The sequence below is a fragment of the Furipterus horrens genome, unplaced genomic scaffold (assembly GCF_987537825.1).
Source record: "Furipterus horrens unplaced genomic scaffold, mFurHor1.1.pri manual_scaffold_2, whole genome shotgun sequence".
In the NCBI taxonomy this organism is placed as follows: domain Eukaryota; kingdom Metazoa; phylum Chordata; class Mammalia; order Chiroptera; family Furipteridae; genus Furipterus; species Furipterus horrens.
This window is the reverse complement of record NW_028327172.1, coordinates 49,243,284-49,257,419: the sequence shown is the minus strand read 5'-3', so window position 1 is coordinate 49,257,419 and position 14,136 is coordinate 49,243,284. Positions and strand designations below refer to the sequence as shown.

The following is a 14,136-nucleotide window of genomic DNA, read 5'->3' as shown; positions in this document are numbered from 1 at the left end:
AGATGCAGAATTCCGAACACCGGTGATAAAGATGCTCACAGACTTGACAGATATGCTTGAGTATGGCAAACACATAAGAGAAAAAGTTAAGGCTATGCTAAGTGAAAACGAAGGAAAATCCACACAAAACCAATGGTAAAGGGAAGAAAACCAGGGTTCATATCAATGATTTAGAACATAAGGAAGAAAAAAATAGTCAACCAGCACAGAATGAGGAAACAAGAATTGAAAAAAATGAGAAGAGGCTTTGAAACCTCTGGGACAACTTTAAACATGCCAACATCCGAATCATAGGGGTGCCAGAAGAAGAGGAAGAGCAAGAAATGGAAAACTTATGTGAAAAAATAATGGAGGAAAACTTTCCAAATTTGGTGAAGGAAATAGACATACAAGTCCAGGAAGCACGAGAGTCCTGGGCAAGCTGGATCTAGAGGGGACCACACCAAGACACATCATGATTAAAATGCCGAAGGTGAAAGATAGAGAGAATCCTAAACGCAGCAAGAGAGAAGTGGAGAGTTGCCTACAAAGGGGTGTCTATAAGACTATCGGCTTATTTCTCAAAAGAAGCTTTGCGGGCAAGAAGGGACTGGCAAGAACTATTCAATGTGATGAAAAGCAAGGACCTACAACCAAGATTACTTTATCCAGCAAAGCTATCATTTAGAATGGAAGGGCAGATGAAGTACTTCCCAGACAAGGTAAAGCTAAAGGAGTTCATCAACACCAAGCCATTATTATGTGAAATGTCAAAGGGACTTACTAAGAAAAAGATCAAACCTATGAACACTAAAATGACAACAAACTCACAACTATCAACAACTGAATCTAAAAATTAAAAACAAAATCCAACTAAGCAAACCAGAATAGGAACAGAATCATAGATATGGGGATCATTTGGAGGGGTATCAGCTGGGAAGGGGAAGGGGGAGAAATGGGGAAATGATGAAGGTATAAAGAAGCATAATCAATTGGTACAAAATAGACAAGAGGAAGTTAAGAATAATATAGGAAAGGGTGAAGCCAAAGAACTCATGTGCACAACCCATGGACATGAACTAAGGTGGGTTGGATGGCTGGAGGGAAGCAGGGTACTGTGCAGAGGGGAGCAAAGGGGAAAAAATTGAAACTACTGGAACAACATAATCAATAAAATATACTTAAAAAATTTATTTTTTAAATCCTTCCTTTGCTGTGCATTGTTTCATGTCTCCAAGGGACAGTGCCTGTTTTGTGGCTTGGAAACTAGTCCAGTAAGTTAATGATTGGAAATGAAGTGTTTGCTGTTTATAATCATCTGAGTGCAAGGATCTAGATAGCTTTGAAAAGTCATCAGGATTTGGTACTTATTTTGCATTTTCTAACATTCCTTGTTCTTCCAAACTACTAAGAGACATTAATTGTAAATTTGATGTTTAGAGATTGTAAGAGATTGAAAGAAATGTTTAGTCATAAACATATGATTTATACATCCAGAGTTTTTTTTACTGTTTTTAAGTGATGATTTAAAAATGAACGATTCTGCTTGTTGTGTAAGGTGTTTTTTAAAAAAATTGCTATATATGCAAACTTGTATTCTTATAACATTATTTGCCATCATGTTGACTAAAGATTGCTGAATTGGGTGTTCCTGGGAGGCACCTCTTTACCCTTCCACATCACATCTCTAGAAATGTGGCTAAATATTTAGCTGATTTAAAATCAGTTTTCGTCCATCTGTATTTGATATAGTTGATAAATATATGAAAAGATTTTAAATAGCAAATGAATAAATAAAATGCAATATGATATGATTGGGAAAAAAGAAGACTTTTAGAATTAGACCTCAGTTCATGGCCTATTTATTTTTGCAAACCACTTAAACTCTGATATTCAGTTTCTTCTCAGTGAAATGCGATTAATTTCATTTCACATCTTAAGGATTACATGAGCTCAGGTAAGGGAACACCTAGTACAGTGCACATAGAAGGTGCTGTTTGTAACCTTTTTCATTAAAGGGTCCATAGTCTCCTGATGAATGTCTAAACTGGTTCTTGAGGGTTGTGGGCACAAAGAGGTGCAGAGAGGAACCACTGGGACATAAAGCATTTTGCCCAGGGCTAGCAAGGTTTCATTTTTGTTTGTTCAGTAGGTCAGATTTCCCATGGCTAGTTGGGTTACATCTTGTTCTGTGCAATTCAGAACAATTGCTATGGTGCGAGGGTGGTAGACTAACTTAACAATGGCGACAGCCAGCTAATGGTAAGTGGTCAGTGTCCCTGTAATTGTAATGGAAGGCAGAATCTTTGTGGAAAGGAAATGATTCAGAAGTAGAATGATTCAGGACTGTCTTTTGTAAGAGAGACATTAGAGATGGTTAAAGGAAAAGAAAAATAGCACTTTACAGGTGTGATTAGCTGGTAAAGGTCTTGCCTTTTATTGTGCTGGAGCCCCACATATGAGCAGGTTCTCCAGGACCAGCTAAGGCCACCAATACTCACGAGCAGTGATATATAATCTCCAGACCCCAATTTCTTCAATTACTTTGGGAATAATTTACTTTATGCCCCTTTCTAGAGCATCTTCTCCCTGGTATCATGGTTCTTAGGGAGCAGCATTAGCTATGAGAAATTTGCCTGCAAGTATTGGGGGGCTTAGTTTGATGGAGAGTTTTGTGCAAGCTACTGTGAAACCTAATGTATTATGCCAGCCCTGAAACAGTTAACTTTCCTCTTACCCACTCCTCTAACAGTTATCATTTCTATATAAAATGATGAAATTACCATTAAAACTGAGGCAGCTTTTTTGAATTTTTTTTGAGATGTATTGTTAGGGGTCTCTCTCTCACACACACAAACTCTTCCCCAAAAGAGAAGACAGAAGAAAAGAAAAACAATACTTTTTTGTAGATGCATAGCATATTTCTAGAAGAAATCAGAGGAAACTGATAGTGTAGTTCCTCTGGAAAGGGTGTACTGGTTAGCAGTGCACAGGTAATAGAAAGGAGGACTAATTTAATTGTATCAATATATATCCTTTAGTATCTTTTGAATTACATCTTATCGGTATAATTCTCTAGGTTTGTATTATCTATTCAAAAAACTAAAATTTTTCAGTTAGTAATTTGAGCCCCCAATACAACTGTTTCATCTGTGTGTCACATTCTATTTTCTCATCCACAGGCAGATTTTTTTTTTCTGATGAAACAAAAATACTTGTCCATTGTATAAAACAATTGGAAAATAAAGCATATTTGGGAGAAGGCACTAAAAATCCCCTGAATACCTCTATCCAGAAAACCACTGTGCTGTACTTTTCTCCTATATATCATTTTGACATGGTTGAGATCATATACCTTCCTACCACTTTAGATTTTAATGTCTATAGAATATTTCATTGACTAGATGTACAGTAATATTTAAAATTCTTCTACCATTGAACATTTTAGTAGTTACTGAAGTATTATTTACTATAATAGTTCACACAGTGAATATGAGGAGCCATTGAGCATTTCATTTCTGTTGAAGATTCTCCTTGGAATTAATTCTCAGCATAAAGCTCCTGATCAAAATATTTGACCATATATGTGACTTTTAATAACATAGTACAACTTTACTTTCCAAAAGAATTCTATCAGCTTAAACTATCAAAATGTGGTTGAACCACTTTCATTATAAGCACTCCAGCAATGGGTGCTATTTTAAAAATTTATGACCTGTTTACTAGGTGTGAAATGGTAAAATGCTTTGACATGATTCTTATATTGCTGTTATTATCCTTATCCTCTGTTTGGCTTGGGTTTTGTTTACTACAGGGATCTGCAGAGACTTGGAGAACTTCAGTCTGAATTGGCAGGAGTCGCTGACTTTTCTGCTACCTATCTTCGTTGTCAGCTTCTTCTTGTCAAGGTTGGTTTGGACCCATTATGCTTGTGATTGTGATGCTAAGAACACACTTTAACAGACTTGGCAGTGTTTGAGGCCATAATTGGAAAAATATATGGTCTTCTGCAGCTATTTAGCAATGGAAAATTATGTACTCTGTGGTGTAATTATATTTGGCTCTAGTTAAAAAATTAACCCATATAAGAATTTGATTTTTTAAATTTGGTAGAATTTTGTCATTATTATGTAATTAGAGCAGATCAAATACGCAACCATTTTCATTAGAGTCCCAAGGACTTTCATTGTTTTTTCTAATTTGATTAGCAAAGAGTTATATGAACTTTTATGTTTTTAAGTGCTAATTTCACTTGGTCAAAGTGAAATTAGTTAAAGATTGTTTTCTTCGGTCTTAAAAGGGCCGACTTGCTGGCATTTTGTACTAGGTAGTCAGTTTATTTATATAGACAAAAAATTGGTACCCAGGAAATGGTTTCAGTTTACTGAATTGAAAACTAATTAACCTAGTTAAATAGCTTTCAGCTTCTGCAGCAGAGTGCAGAGCTTTGCTGTAAATTTAGGTTTAGGATTTGGAAGAGCCCTTCTTACTTGTTAAGCCTTTATCTTGACTTCAGTTCTAACTGTTATTAGTTTTCAAAGTGATTAATGATGTTTGTTCAAAGTCAGAATAAATGGAGAAGTCAGAAATTATTTCTCACTGTGAGATATGTGAGCATAGGGTTTTGCAAATGTGTATATACATGTGAAGGTTGGTGGGTACACTAAAGTAGGGATTTAAACAGCCCTGTTCAGCAAGATAGACTTTTTCAAATGTGTATACTTGCATAACCACTACCACAGTCAAGATATAGCACATTTCTATTACCCCAAAAAGTTCCTTTATGCCCCTTTGCAAAGTTGTTTGGCTTTTCCAAGGTTCTGTGAAACAGGGCTAATAACGGCTCTACCCAGGTAAGGATTGGTGACCAGCAATATGTGTGAATGCCCTTGGCCTAGTGTCTGGTGTGTAGTGAGTGTCATGTCACTGTTGGTCTTTTTCCGTCTTCTGTTGCTTGCTATCTGTCTGTGAAAATACAAGGAAGCCTTTGAAAAGAATCTACTTTTGAACAGTAGGAAATGAGAAGAGATTATTCCTAAAAAGACCATAGAACTATGCTTTTACTCAGTTTTATGGAGTGGCAGGGTAGGGTAAGGGACCCAGACCCAGAACCCGAGGCAGACAAGTGTTTGGTAATTGGGGAGGAGCTAACTCAATTGTGTCACCGTTATGATCTTTATGAAGAATAATAGAACAACATCACAAAATACAGGGTAATGTTATGTACTAAAAAATTATACAAAATTACTTCAGCCTTCTGACTACAGTTATGTAATAATATGCATTTGAGAAATGACTGGAAGCAAATATTCAAAAACAATAACTGATAAGAGTATCTTTTTGGTGTTTAAAGATTTCTATATCTATAATATAGACCTGCCACTGTCTAATATGATAATCACCAGGTACTTGTGACTGTTGAACTCTTGAAATGTTGTTGGTTCAAATTGAGATGTGCTGTAAATGCAAAATACACACTGGATTTCGTAGACTTTGTACGAAAAAAGCATGTAAACTATCTCAGTAATTTTTTAAAAGATTTTATTTATTTATTTTTAGAGAGAGGGGAAGGGAGGGAGAAAGGGAGAGAAACATCAACATGCGAAAGATACATCAATTGGTTGCCTCTTGAAAGCCCCCATCTGGGGACCTGGCACATAACCCAGGCATGTGCTCTGCCTAGGAATTGAACCGGTGACCTTTCTGTTCGCAGGCTGGTGCTCAATCCACTGAGCCACACCAGCCAGGGCTATTTTAGTGATTTAAAAAATATTAATAGCATAGTGAAATGGTATTATCTTGGATATATTGGGTTAAGTAGACTGTATTGTTAAAATTAATTTCACCTATTTCTTTTTACTTTCAAAAATGTGGCAACTAGAAAATGTAAAATTACATACATGGCTCATTTCATATTTCTGTTGGACTGTGTTAGTCTAGGTTTTTTGTAATGTCATTGGTTATGTCTGTTATTAAGAAGGACTACAGAAATTAGAGACTGTAACAAAGATGTAGACAAGAGAAGAGCGATGGGGCCGTATGGATAGATAGAAGAAGAGAGATAGAAGGTTAAATCTCTGACATTAAGTGATAGTTTTTAATGTAGAAAGCTTGAGAGAGGGTGGAATCTAGGAAAGCTGTGCCAGGAGGTGATGGGATTGTTCAAAAGAATAGTGAGCATGGGAAAAAGAAAAAAGAACCACAGTCAAGCAGGAAGGGTCTAGGCAGTCAGGGTAGTCCAGTGGCTGTGGGAAAACGGAGGACCCAGAGCTTTCGAAGCTGGCTTGCCTGGATATTCTGGTGAGACCTTCATGGGTCCTGCACTCTGTTTGCAAGCAGTAGTCCAGGACATAGGGCCTTTGGGTTAGGAACTGGATTGAATGGGTAGGAATTTAGTTAGTCCAAACCATTGGTATTCTCACTTTCCATAATAAGTAGGGCTTATTGGCTTAAAAGAATAAAACTGGCCCTGGCTGATGTGGCTCAGTGGACTGAGTGCCGGCCTGAGAACAGAAAAGTCGCTGGTTCGATTCCTAGTCAGGGCACCTGCCTCGGTTAGGGACCAGGTCCCCAGTTGGGGGTGAGTGTGAGGCAACCGATCCTGTATCTTTCCTTCTTTCTTCCCCTCTCTCTAAAAGTAAATAAATAAAATCTTTAAAAAGAAATAAACAAACAAAAGAATAAGACTGAAAGGAAGTCCTGATCCTAGTAGATTTTCAAAACAAAATCAACACGTAAATCTTAAATGATATGCCAGTCTTTGTGACCTCTGTGTTCTGTCATCTCCTGATTTGTCTGTGCAGGCCTTACAGGAAAAGCTGTGGAATGTGGCCGCCCCTTTGTATTTGAAGCAGAGTGATTTGGCCTCAGCAGCAGCAAAACAGGTAAGCTAATTGAGATCTTCTCCTCACTAGATCTCTGTGCAGGAATTGTCTCATTCATGTCAGAGCCAGAGGCTTTCACAGGGCTCCATGTCTGCTGTGGCCTCCCCAGTTTCAGCCTGTGATAACAGAACTTAGTGATAGGAGAAACAGCATAAAACTAGGGGCCACAGCACTGGCTTTAGAGTCAGGGGACCTGGGCTCTAGTCCCAGGTGTGCCTCTTATTTTCTTGGTAATATCGAACAGGTTATTTAACCTCCCTGGATTTTTTTCCCTCCTCTGTAAAATATGGTAGTTCAGTTAGATGACTTTTAAGATTCTTTTGGACTTCCGGCCAAGATGGAGGCTTAGATGGACACGCTAGGTCTCCCTCTACAACTAGAGAGGAATACAACTACTTCAAAACAAAGGATAACTAGAAATTCCAGAAAATAAAACTACACGGAAGCCCAACATATGAAGTTATAAACCAGCGGTGCCATTTGGGCAGGTAAGAGTTAAAGAGGGCAGCGTTGTTTGCGGTCAGCGGTGGGGCGGCGAAAAAGCCCGGTGGCAGTCAAGCCCCTGGCAGTGCGCGACCCCAGCACTGGGGAAAACAGCCACCGCATCGCCTTGAACAGTGAGGCCCAGGGGGGCGGGAGGACGGATCCCGGTCTCCTAGCTGAATAACTGTGTGAATCCACCTTGGACCCCCGCCCCCAAAGAAAGCACCACAGGGCTGCGAAATAGGTCGCGGACAGGCGCTGGTCGCTGAATTGTGACACGTACACAGGCACTGCCCCCTACAGCCGGCCCAAGAAAACAAAACGCATCTGTCAAAATGAGGCAGACAACTATAGAAATCCCGGTGGCACAGCTCACCAGGCAACAGATAGAGAACCTGACAGATGAACAGATAAGAAACCTGTCAGAGGCTCAGTTCTGGGCCATTGTTATCAGGTGGCTTACAGAATTCACAAAAGAGCAGGAAAAAGATATGAAAGAAGCGAAAAACATTCATAACGAAAGGAACAAAACCACATACGAGACAGATGGTGAGGAAAAAAAATCCAGAGTTCATTTCAACAAACTGGAATATGGAGAAGGAACAAGCAGTCAGCCAATGCAGAGAGAGGAAATGGGAAGCAACAATGAGAGGATCAGAAACCTCTGGGACAGCTATAAAAGGCCCAGCATAAGAATCATTGGTTTGCCAGAGAGTGAGGAAGATGAACTAGAACTTGAAAAATTGAGTGAAAATATAATAAAGGAGAACTTCCCAGACTTGGGGAAGGGAATAGACTTGCAGGTCCAGGAAGCAAGGAGAGTTCCCAAGAGACTGGACCCAGGGAGAACCACTCCAAGACACATTATAATCAAAATGTCAAAAATTAAAGATAAAGAGAGAATCTTAAAAGCAGCAAGAGAGAAGAAAAGAATCATGTACAAAGGGGTCCCAATTAGACTATCAGCTGACTTCTCAAGGGAGACCCTACAGGCAAGAAGGGACTGGCAAGAAATATTCAAAGTAATGAAAATCCAAAACCTACAACCACGAATACTCTATCCAGCGAAACTGTCATTCAGAATAGAAGGACAGAGAAAGTGTTTCCAGGACAAAATAAAACTGAAAGAGTTCATTAGATCCAAACCACTGTTATATGAGATGTTAAAGGGACTGGTTTAAAAAACAGAAGCTAGGGAGATGAAACAAAGGCAAACTAAACAGGCAACGAGAGTGGAAAAGGAACTGTGGGTATGGGAAGCATATTGGGGGGAGGTCAACAGGGAGGGGGAGTGGGGAGAGGGAGGGAGATGATATAGGAATTGGGGATCATGGTAGGAGGGAATGAAATAGACGGAGAGAGGTTGGGAGGAACTGTATGCACAACTAATGGACATAATCTAAAAGGGGGGGACAACTGGAGGGAGGGGGGCCACCGGGTGGAGGGGAGCAGAGGGAAGGGAAATTGGCACAAATGTAATATTTTAATCAATAAAACACATTAAATCTGAAAAAAAAAAAGATTCTTTTGTGTTCTAAAATATTATCAGTTTGTATTTCAGATATACTAAAATCCAATATATACTATCATGTAGTTGAACTAATTTTCAGGTGGTTTATATTTTTAGCCTATACTAAATGAATGTTAAAACGTTCTTACGTTTCCCGTCAGTTCATTAAGTAGCATTTTATTTTATTTGCTTTGAGTTTGTTTCTTTCTAGCTTTGAGCAATTTCCCTTCATTCTTAGGTATTGGGATTTGGTGAACTCTTCTGGCTCAGGTATTCTGGATAGTGAGTCTGTGCATAGCCAAGTGATTGGGACCCAGTAGGAAGTTACATTACAGTTCAGTAAATGATTTATAATTTATTTTAATTAACCATCACAATAATCCCATTAGGTAGGAATGAGTATTAAGCCCATATTATAGGTGAAACAATTAAGGCTCAGCAAGGTTAGAGTCAGCGATTTGAGGCCAGATCCTCTGATACCCAGAGTCTGTTTTCTTGCCACTATTCTGCTTGCACTCTCCTCTGATCTAGACTCCCTTTCAGACCTGCTATGTGGCTTATTGTAGAGGAGTAGAACCTGGTGACCATAGTCCCAAAATAAACCATGTTGGAAGGGAGGGGACTAGGGAGCAGTAGTATGGAAGAAAGAGAGGAAAGGAATTACAATAGCTGTGTGCCAGATACTGTGTTAAGCTCTTACCATGCCCCATTTAATCCTTTACATTTTATAATGTTGGTACTGTTTCTTCCCTTTGTACAGATAGGGAAACCGAGGTACTGTGTAATGAAATATCTTGTCTTAATGTCAGTTGCAAGAGAGCCTGGAGTGATTTCTCTGACCCCAGAGCCTTCAAAGGAAGGCAAGCCCAGAAGGGGAAGAGAAGTATCATTTGGCTGGGAGTAGCTGATTCAGCTAGAATAGAGCAAGAGCTTAAGATGCACTGGGCTTGAGGTGAGGTCATGGGCCTTGTTTTTTGCACTCCTTTCAAAGTCCAGGCCAATAGGACAGTCTGTCTGGATGGCTAGTAGGTGGTTCTTAGTTCTTGACACTAAATTCTTGAAGCCTTTTCTTGAAGATTGGGTTTCCATATATAGCATATATTCATTTGTTCCCACAGCATAGTAATTTTGATTTAGGGTAACAAGCAGTGCTTCACAATTTTATTGGTGATTAAACTTTCATAGCTTTACATCATCAACTAAGATGATTTTATTACCAGAAGAAAGCCTTTTGTTTTTCAATTGACAAAATATTTTCTTTTTTGCAAGGTATATTATACATTTCTCTCAACACATATTAATTTCTCTCAAATTATGTTAGTTTCTCTCAACATAGGCACTTAAAAATCTCAGTTCAGGCTCTGGCTACTGTGGCTCCATTGATTGGAGCATTGTCCCATACACCAAAAGGTTGGGGGTTCAATTCCCAGTCAGGGCATGTACCTAGGTTGCGGGTTTGATCCCCTGTTGAGGTGCGTATGGGCAGCAGCCAGTCATTGTTTCTCTGTCACATTGATGTTTCTCTCTCTCTTTCTCCCTTCCTGTCTCTCAATAAACATATCCTTTTTTATCTTTTTAAAAAAATCTCAGTTCAGACATAGGCATAAAAAAATTCATCTCAGAGTTTTACCTACAATTCTATACTGCTCTCAAGGAAGACTTGATATTTTCACTGATCATTTATTACCTTTTTTTTATAGATCATGGAAGAGACCTACAAAATGGAGTTCATGTACAGTGGTGTGGAGAATAAGCAGGTAGTGATTATACATCACATGAGGCTTCAGGCCAAAGCTTTGCAGCTTATAGTAACGGCGAGAACTGCTCGAGGGTAAGATGTACAGCTGGCCCAGAGGGGTGGCATGGTCCTTTCAAAGATATGCAGAGGTCTCACCAAGGTTAATGATAAGTAAAATGATATTTAGGAAAGTTTAGGTAAGGGATATTAGTATTAACTTTTTCAGGTATTCTGAGTTCTGTTCTTGGATTATATGAGATCCCTGGAAAAATACTCCAGTGGCTCTTTATTGTCTACAGCACAACATGGGACTTCATCTGGACACACGGACATTCTCTGTGGTCCTTGATAAATTTCTTTAAGAATTTATTATCAGAATTTAGAATTTTTCTCTTCTGAAGGGACTAGTAAACCCTCTCCAAGGCATTAAAAACAAGAGAATCCAATGTACAGTGAGACCACCTTATTTTAAATCCTGAACCTCTTCACTTATTAGTTGTTTGATTATGGACAGGTTTTTAAACCTCTCTGTTGCCTCGTTTCCCTGTCTATAAAATGAGAATGATGAAGCATCTGTCTCATGGGGTTTCTATGAAGAATGAATTGGATAATACATGTAAAAGCACTTAGCATGGTACATGGTACATAGTAAGAACTCAGTATAATGTTAGCTTTTAGGCTTTATGATGAGAATTGCCATATTTCATCAATTCAAAAATGCACACTTTTAAACTTCTCTGAAATCAGATACTTTGTTGGTATGCCATAGTTTGATATAAAGTGGGTTGTATTTTTGTTTCTTGTTTCATAAAATAAAGATGCACCTTAAGAACGATGGCCTCATAGATTTGATATAATACAATATTTATGTAACTTGTTGCCAGATCGAAGCTATATCTGATGCTGAGTTCAGCAGTTGTTTCAGCCTAAATGTGGCATAGAGCAATAAATATGGGTGTTTAAGTAAGCACTGAAAATTACTAGATCAGAAAGAACTTTCCACATATTATTTTATTTCTTCACTTATCTTGATAGTGCTCTGATAAATTCAGGTAGTAATTTAATCTTAGAGATATCCATACATTCATTTAACACATTTTTTTAAATGATTTTATTTATTTATTTTTACAGAGAAGAGAAGGGAGGGAGACAGAGTGGGAAAGAAACATCAGTGTGTGGTTGCCTCTCTCACATCCCCAGCTGGGGACCTGGCCCGCAACCCAGGCATGTGCCCTGACTGGGAACTGAACTGGTGGCCCTTTGGTTTGCAGGCTGGCACTCAATCCTCTGAGCCACACCAGCCAGGGCTAACAAATGTTTTATTCTTACTCCTCAGTCACAGCTGAGAAAAAAAAGATAGGTGCTTGAGACGGCATCTACACTTTTTATCAATATTTAAAGAAAGTAGATGTATTTTTCAGTTTATATATGATTATTGTGGAAATTTAAATATTGCAGATTAAGTGAAGGTTCTCTGGTAATCCACCTCTTCTAAAACAATTGTCTACAGACTTTTCCCAAGCCAGATAAACATGTGTAGATTATAATTCTGTGTCTATTGACATAAATCAAATTATAAGATACTGTGGTGCTCTGCCTCCTTTTCTTTTCATCCAACAATATATTTCATCTTTCTATGTCATTATATAAAGATTCTAATATATTTGGTCTTTATTCATGTTGTATTATTTTATATTTTCCATTTGTATGCTATTTTTCTTTCTTGATTTTTTGATAAATCGATTATTTTCTTTAATTTTTTTTCTTCCCAGGGGTTTAAAAGTTCTGTACCCTAATTCTGACTTATTCAAGTGAGAGGCAGATCATAGTTAAGAGGGCTGTGGTGCCTCATTGAGTGGGTTCAGATATTGACTCCTTCCTCACGCCAAGGGGAAAGGGGGCGTTCTCAGTGGTAGATGCCCACTTTGTGTAGCATGTAGGCGAGGCTGCCTGCTCTGTTTGGGGGAGAGTATTCCACCGTTTGGAAGTTCTCCAAGCTGGTTCTATATAAGCAGGCCAGAAAATGACACTGCTTCGCCAAATTGCTTGCCTTTCAGTCCCTGCTTAGCTGGAATTCTCTTAACCAGTCTTTTGCACTCCTAGAGGTCTGTGGTGGGTTAATCTCATTGTCAGATTTCAGTCCCACTCTGGTGTTTATCAGAGTGAAGAAAGTTTCGAGTGCTACCTGTTTAGGAAACTAATTTAAATGAGTGTTGCTTATAGAGTATATTTTTATTCACCATTTCATTCAAGAAATATTGAATAACTGCTTATGTCAGGAAATACATGATACACAATACAAAGTCCCTACTGTCATGGAACTTACATTTTAGTCGAAAGTAGGTTCTTGAGAAGCTGGACTCCATGGTTTTATATAAAGAAAAGAATATTTGTCTTTCTTTACTGGAACTTTATTCCTCCAATGAATAATGTATTAATATTATATAATAGTGACATGAAAATGGGAAGTTTCATGCAGAAATTATAAGAAATAAAATAAAATGCACGTAGGTCAAAAGGAAAAATCTGTTGTGTGATTAGTAACTTCTAGTGGCCTAGCATGTTTCCTGGATTATTTATGTATTACAGTGAGTTTTTACTGTAATAAAATACTGTAAGTACTATGAGGCTGAAGAAGTCAAGACAAAGAAAAGAACATAATCTGTGTTTGTGGGCAAAGTAGCAACATAGCTTTTCCCATACTGCATGAGAATTTGACCTTTGGTTAACTTTCTGGGTCTGTTCCCTGGAAACCTGTAGTGTCAGCTATATTAGGTAACACTGCTGTGGTGAAAATGATCTCTGATAAAATTGCACGTAGACTAGAAGGAACTATAATTATCTGATGTAACCCCCATAGCTTTGGGCGTCATTGAGTGCAGCGATTCTTTTAACTGAGCATATCCCTTGGGATCCTGGGAGGTATGCCTGTGGGTTGTTTCAAGACATATTAGCACCTATGGAGCCTGAAGCTTCTAAGCCACAATGGTCTCCATACTCACCTGATGTAGATCTCATCTCCTTGTACCCAACCTATCAGCTGCAGTCACAGCTCCAAGACAGCTCTGTGGGAGGGCTGCTGAATGGACTGCTGCAAGGACTCCCACAGAGGAGCACCGTGACGTTGCACTAACTGTAAGCTGTGCTTCGGTCCTGTATTCTAGTGAATCTGGTGCCAAATGTGGCCTGTGATGATCTCTGATTTTGAATGTCATTGAGCCTAATGGGCACTGCAGTGTATAATCGGGTCTTGGGATCCTGGAAAATGTTTCCCTCTAGGTCCATCAGCAATCCTGTATTTCTCTCAAAGATAATTTTTATAGTGTAATATACTCATTCTCCTTTCACATAGGCTCAGGATTCTGGGACTTTGGTCCTTACTCCAGTTCGCAGATTTCACAAGCAAATAACTTTTCTTTGTTTTCTACAGAGTTGACCCCTTATTTGGGATGTGTGAAAGATTTTTACAGGAAGTGGATTTTTTTCAGAGGTAAGTATTTCATCACTTTTTTAGTTTATTAAATCTTGGTTATGGCCCAGGC

General features: G+C 38.6%; 1 protein-coding gene across 1 annotated transcript in view; it reads left to right on the top strand.

The window, feature by feature from the left end:
- The window catches only part of INTS4 (integrator complex subunit 4), a 114,866-nt gene that overhangs the window by 89,901 nt on the left and 10,829 nt on the right, over positions 1-14,136 (top strand). The window contains exons 16-19 of the mRNA XM_090265735.1: positions 3,794-3,887; positions 6,783-6,863; positions 10,557-10,687; positions 14,025-14,084. Of these exons, the coding sequence (XP_090121861.1) occupies positions 3,794-3,887; positions 6,783-6,863; positions 10,557-10,687; positions 14,025-14,084 (366 nt within the window). The remainder of the gene's footprint in view (positions 1-3,793; positions 3,888-6,782; positions 6,864-10,556; positions 10,688-14,024; positions 14,085-14,136) is intronic.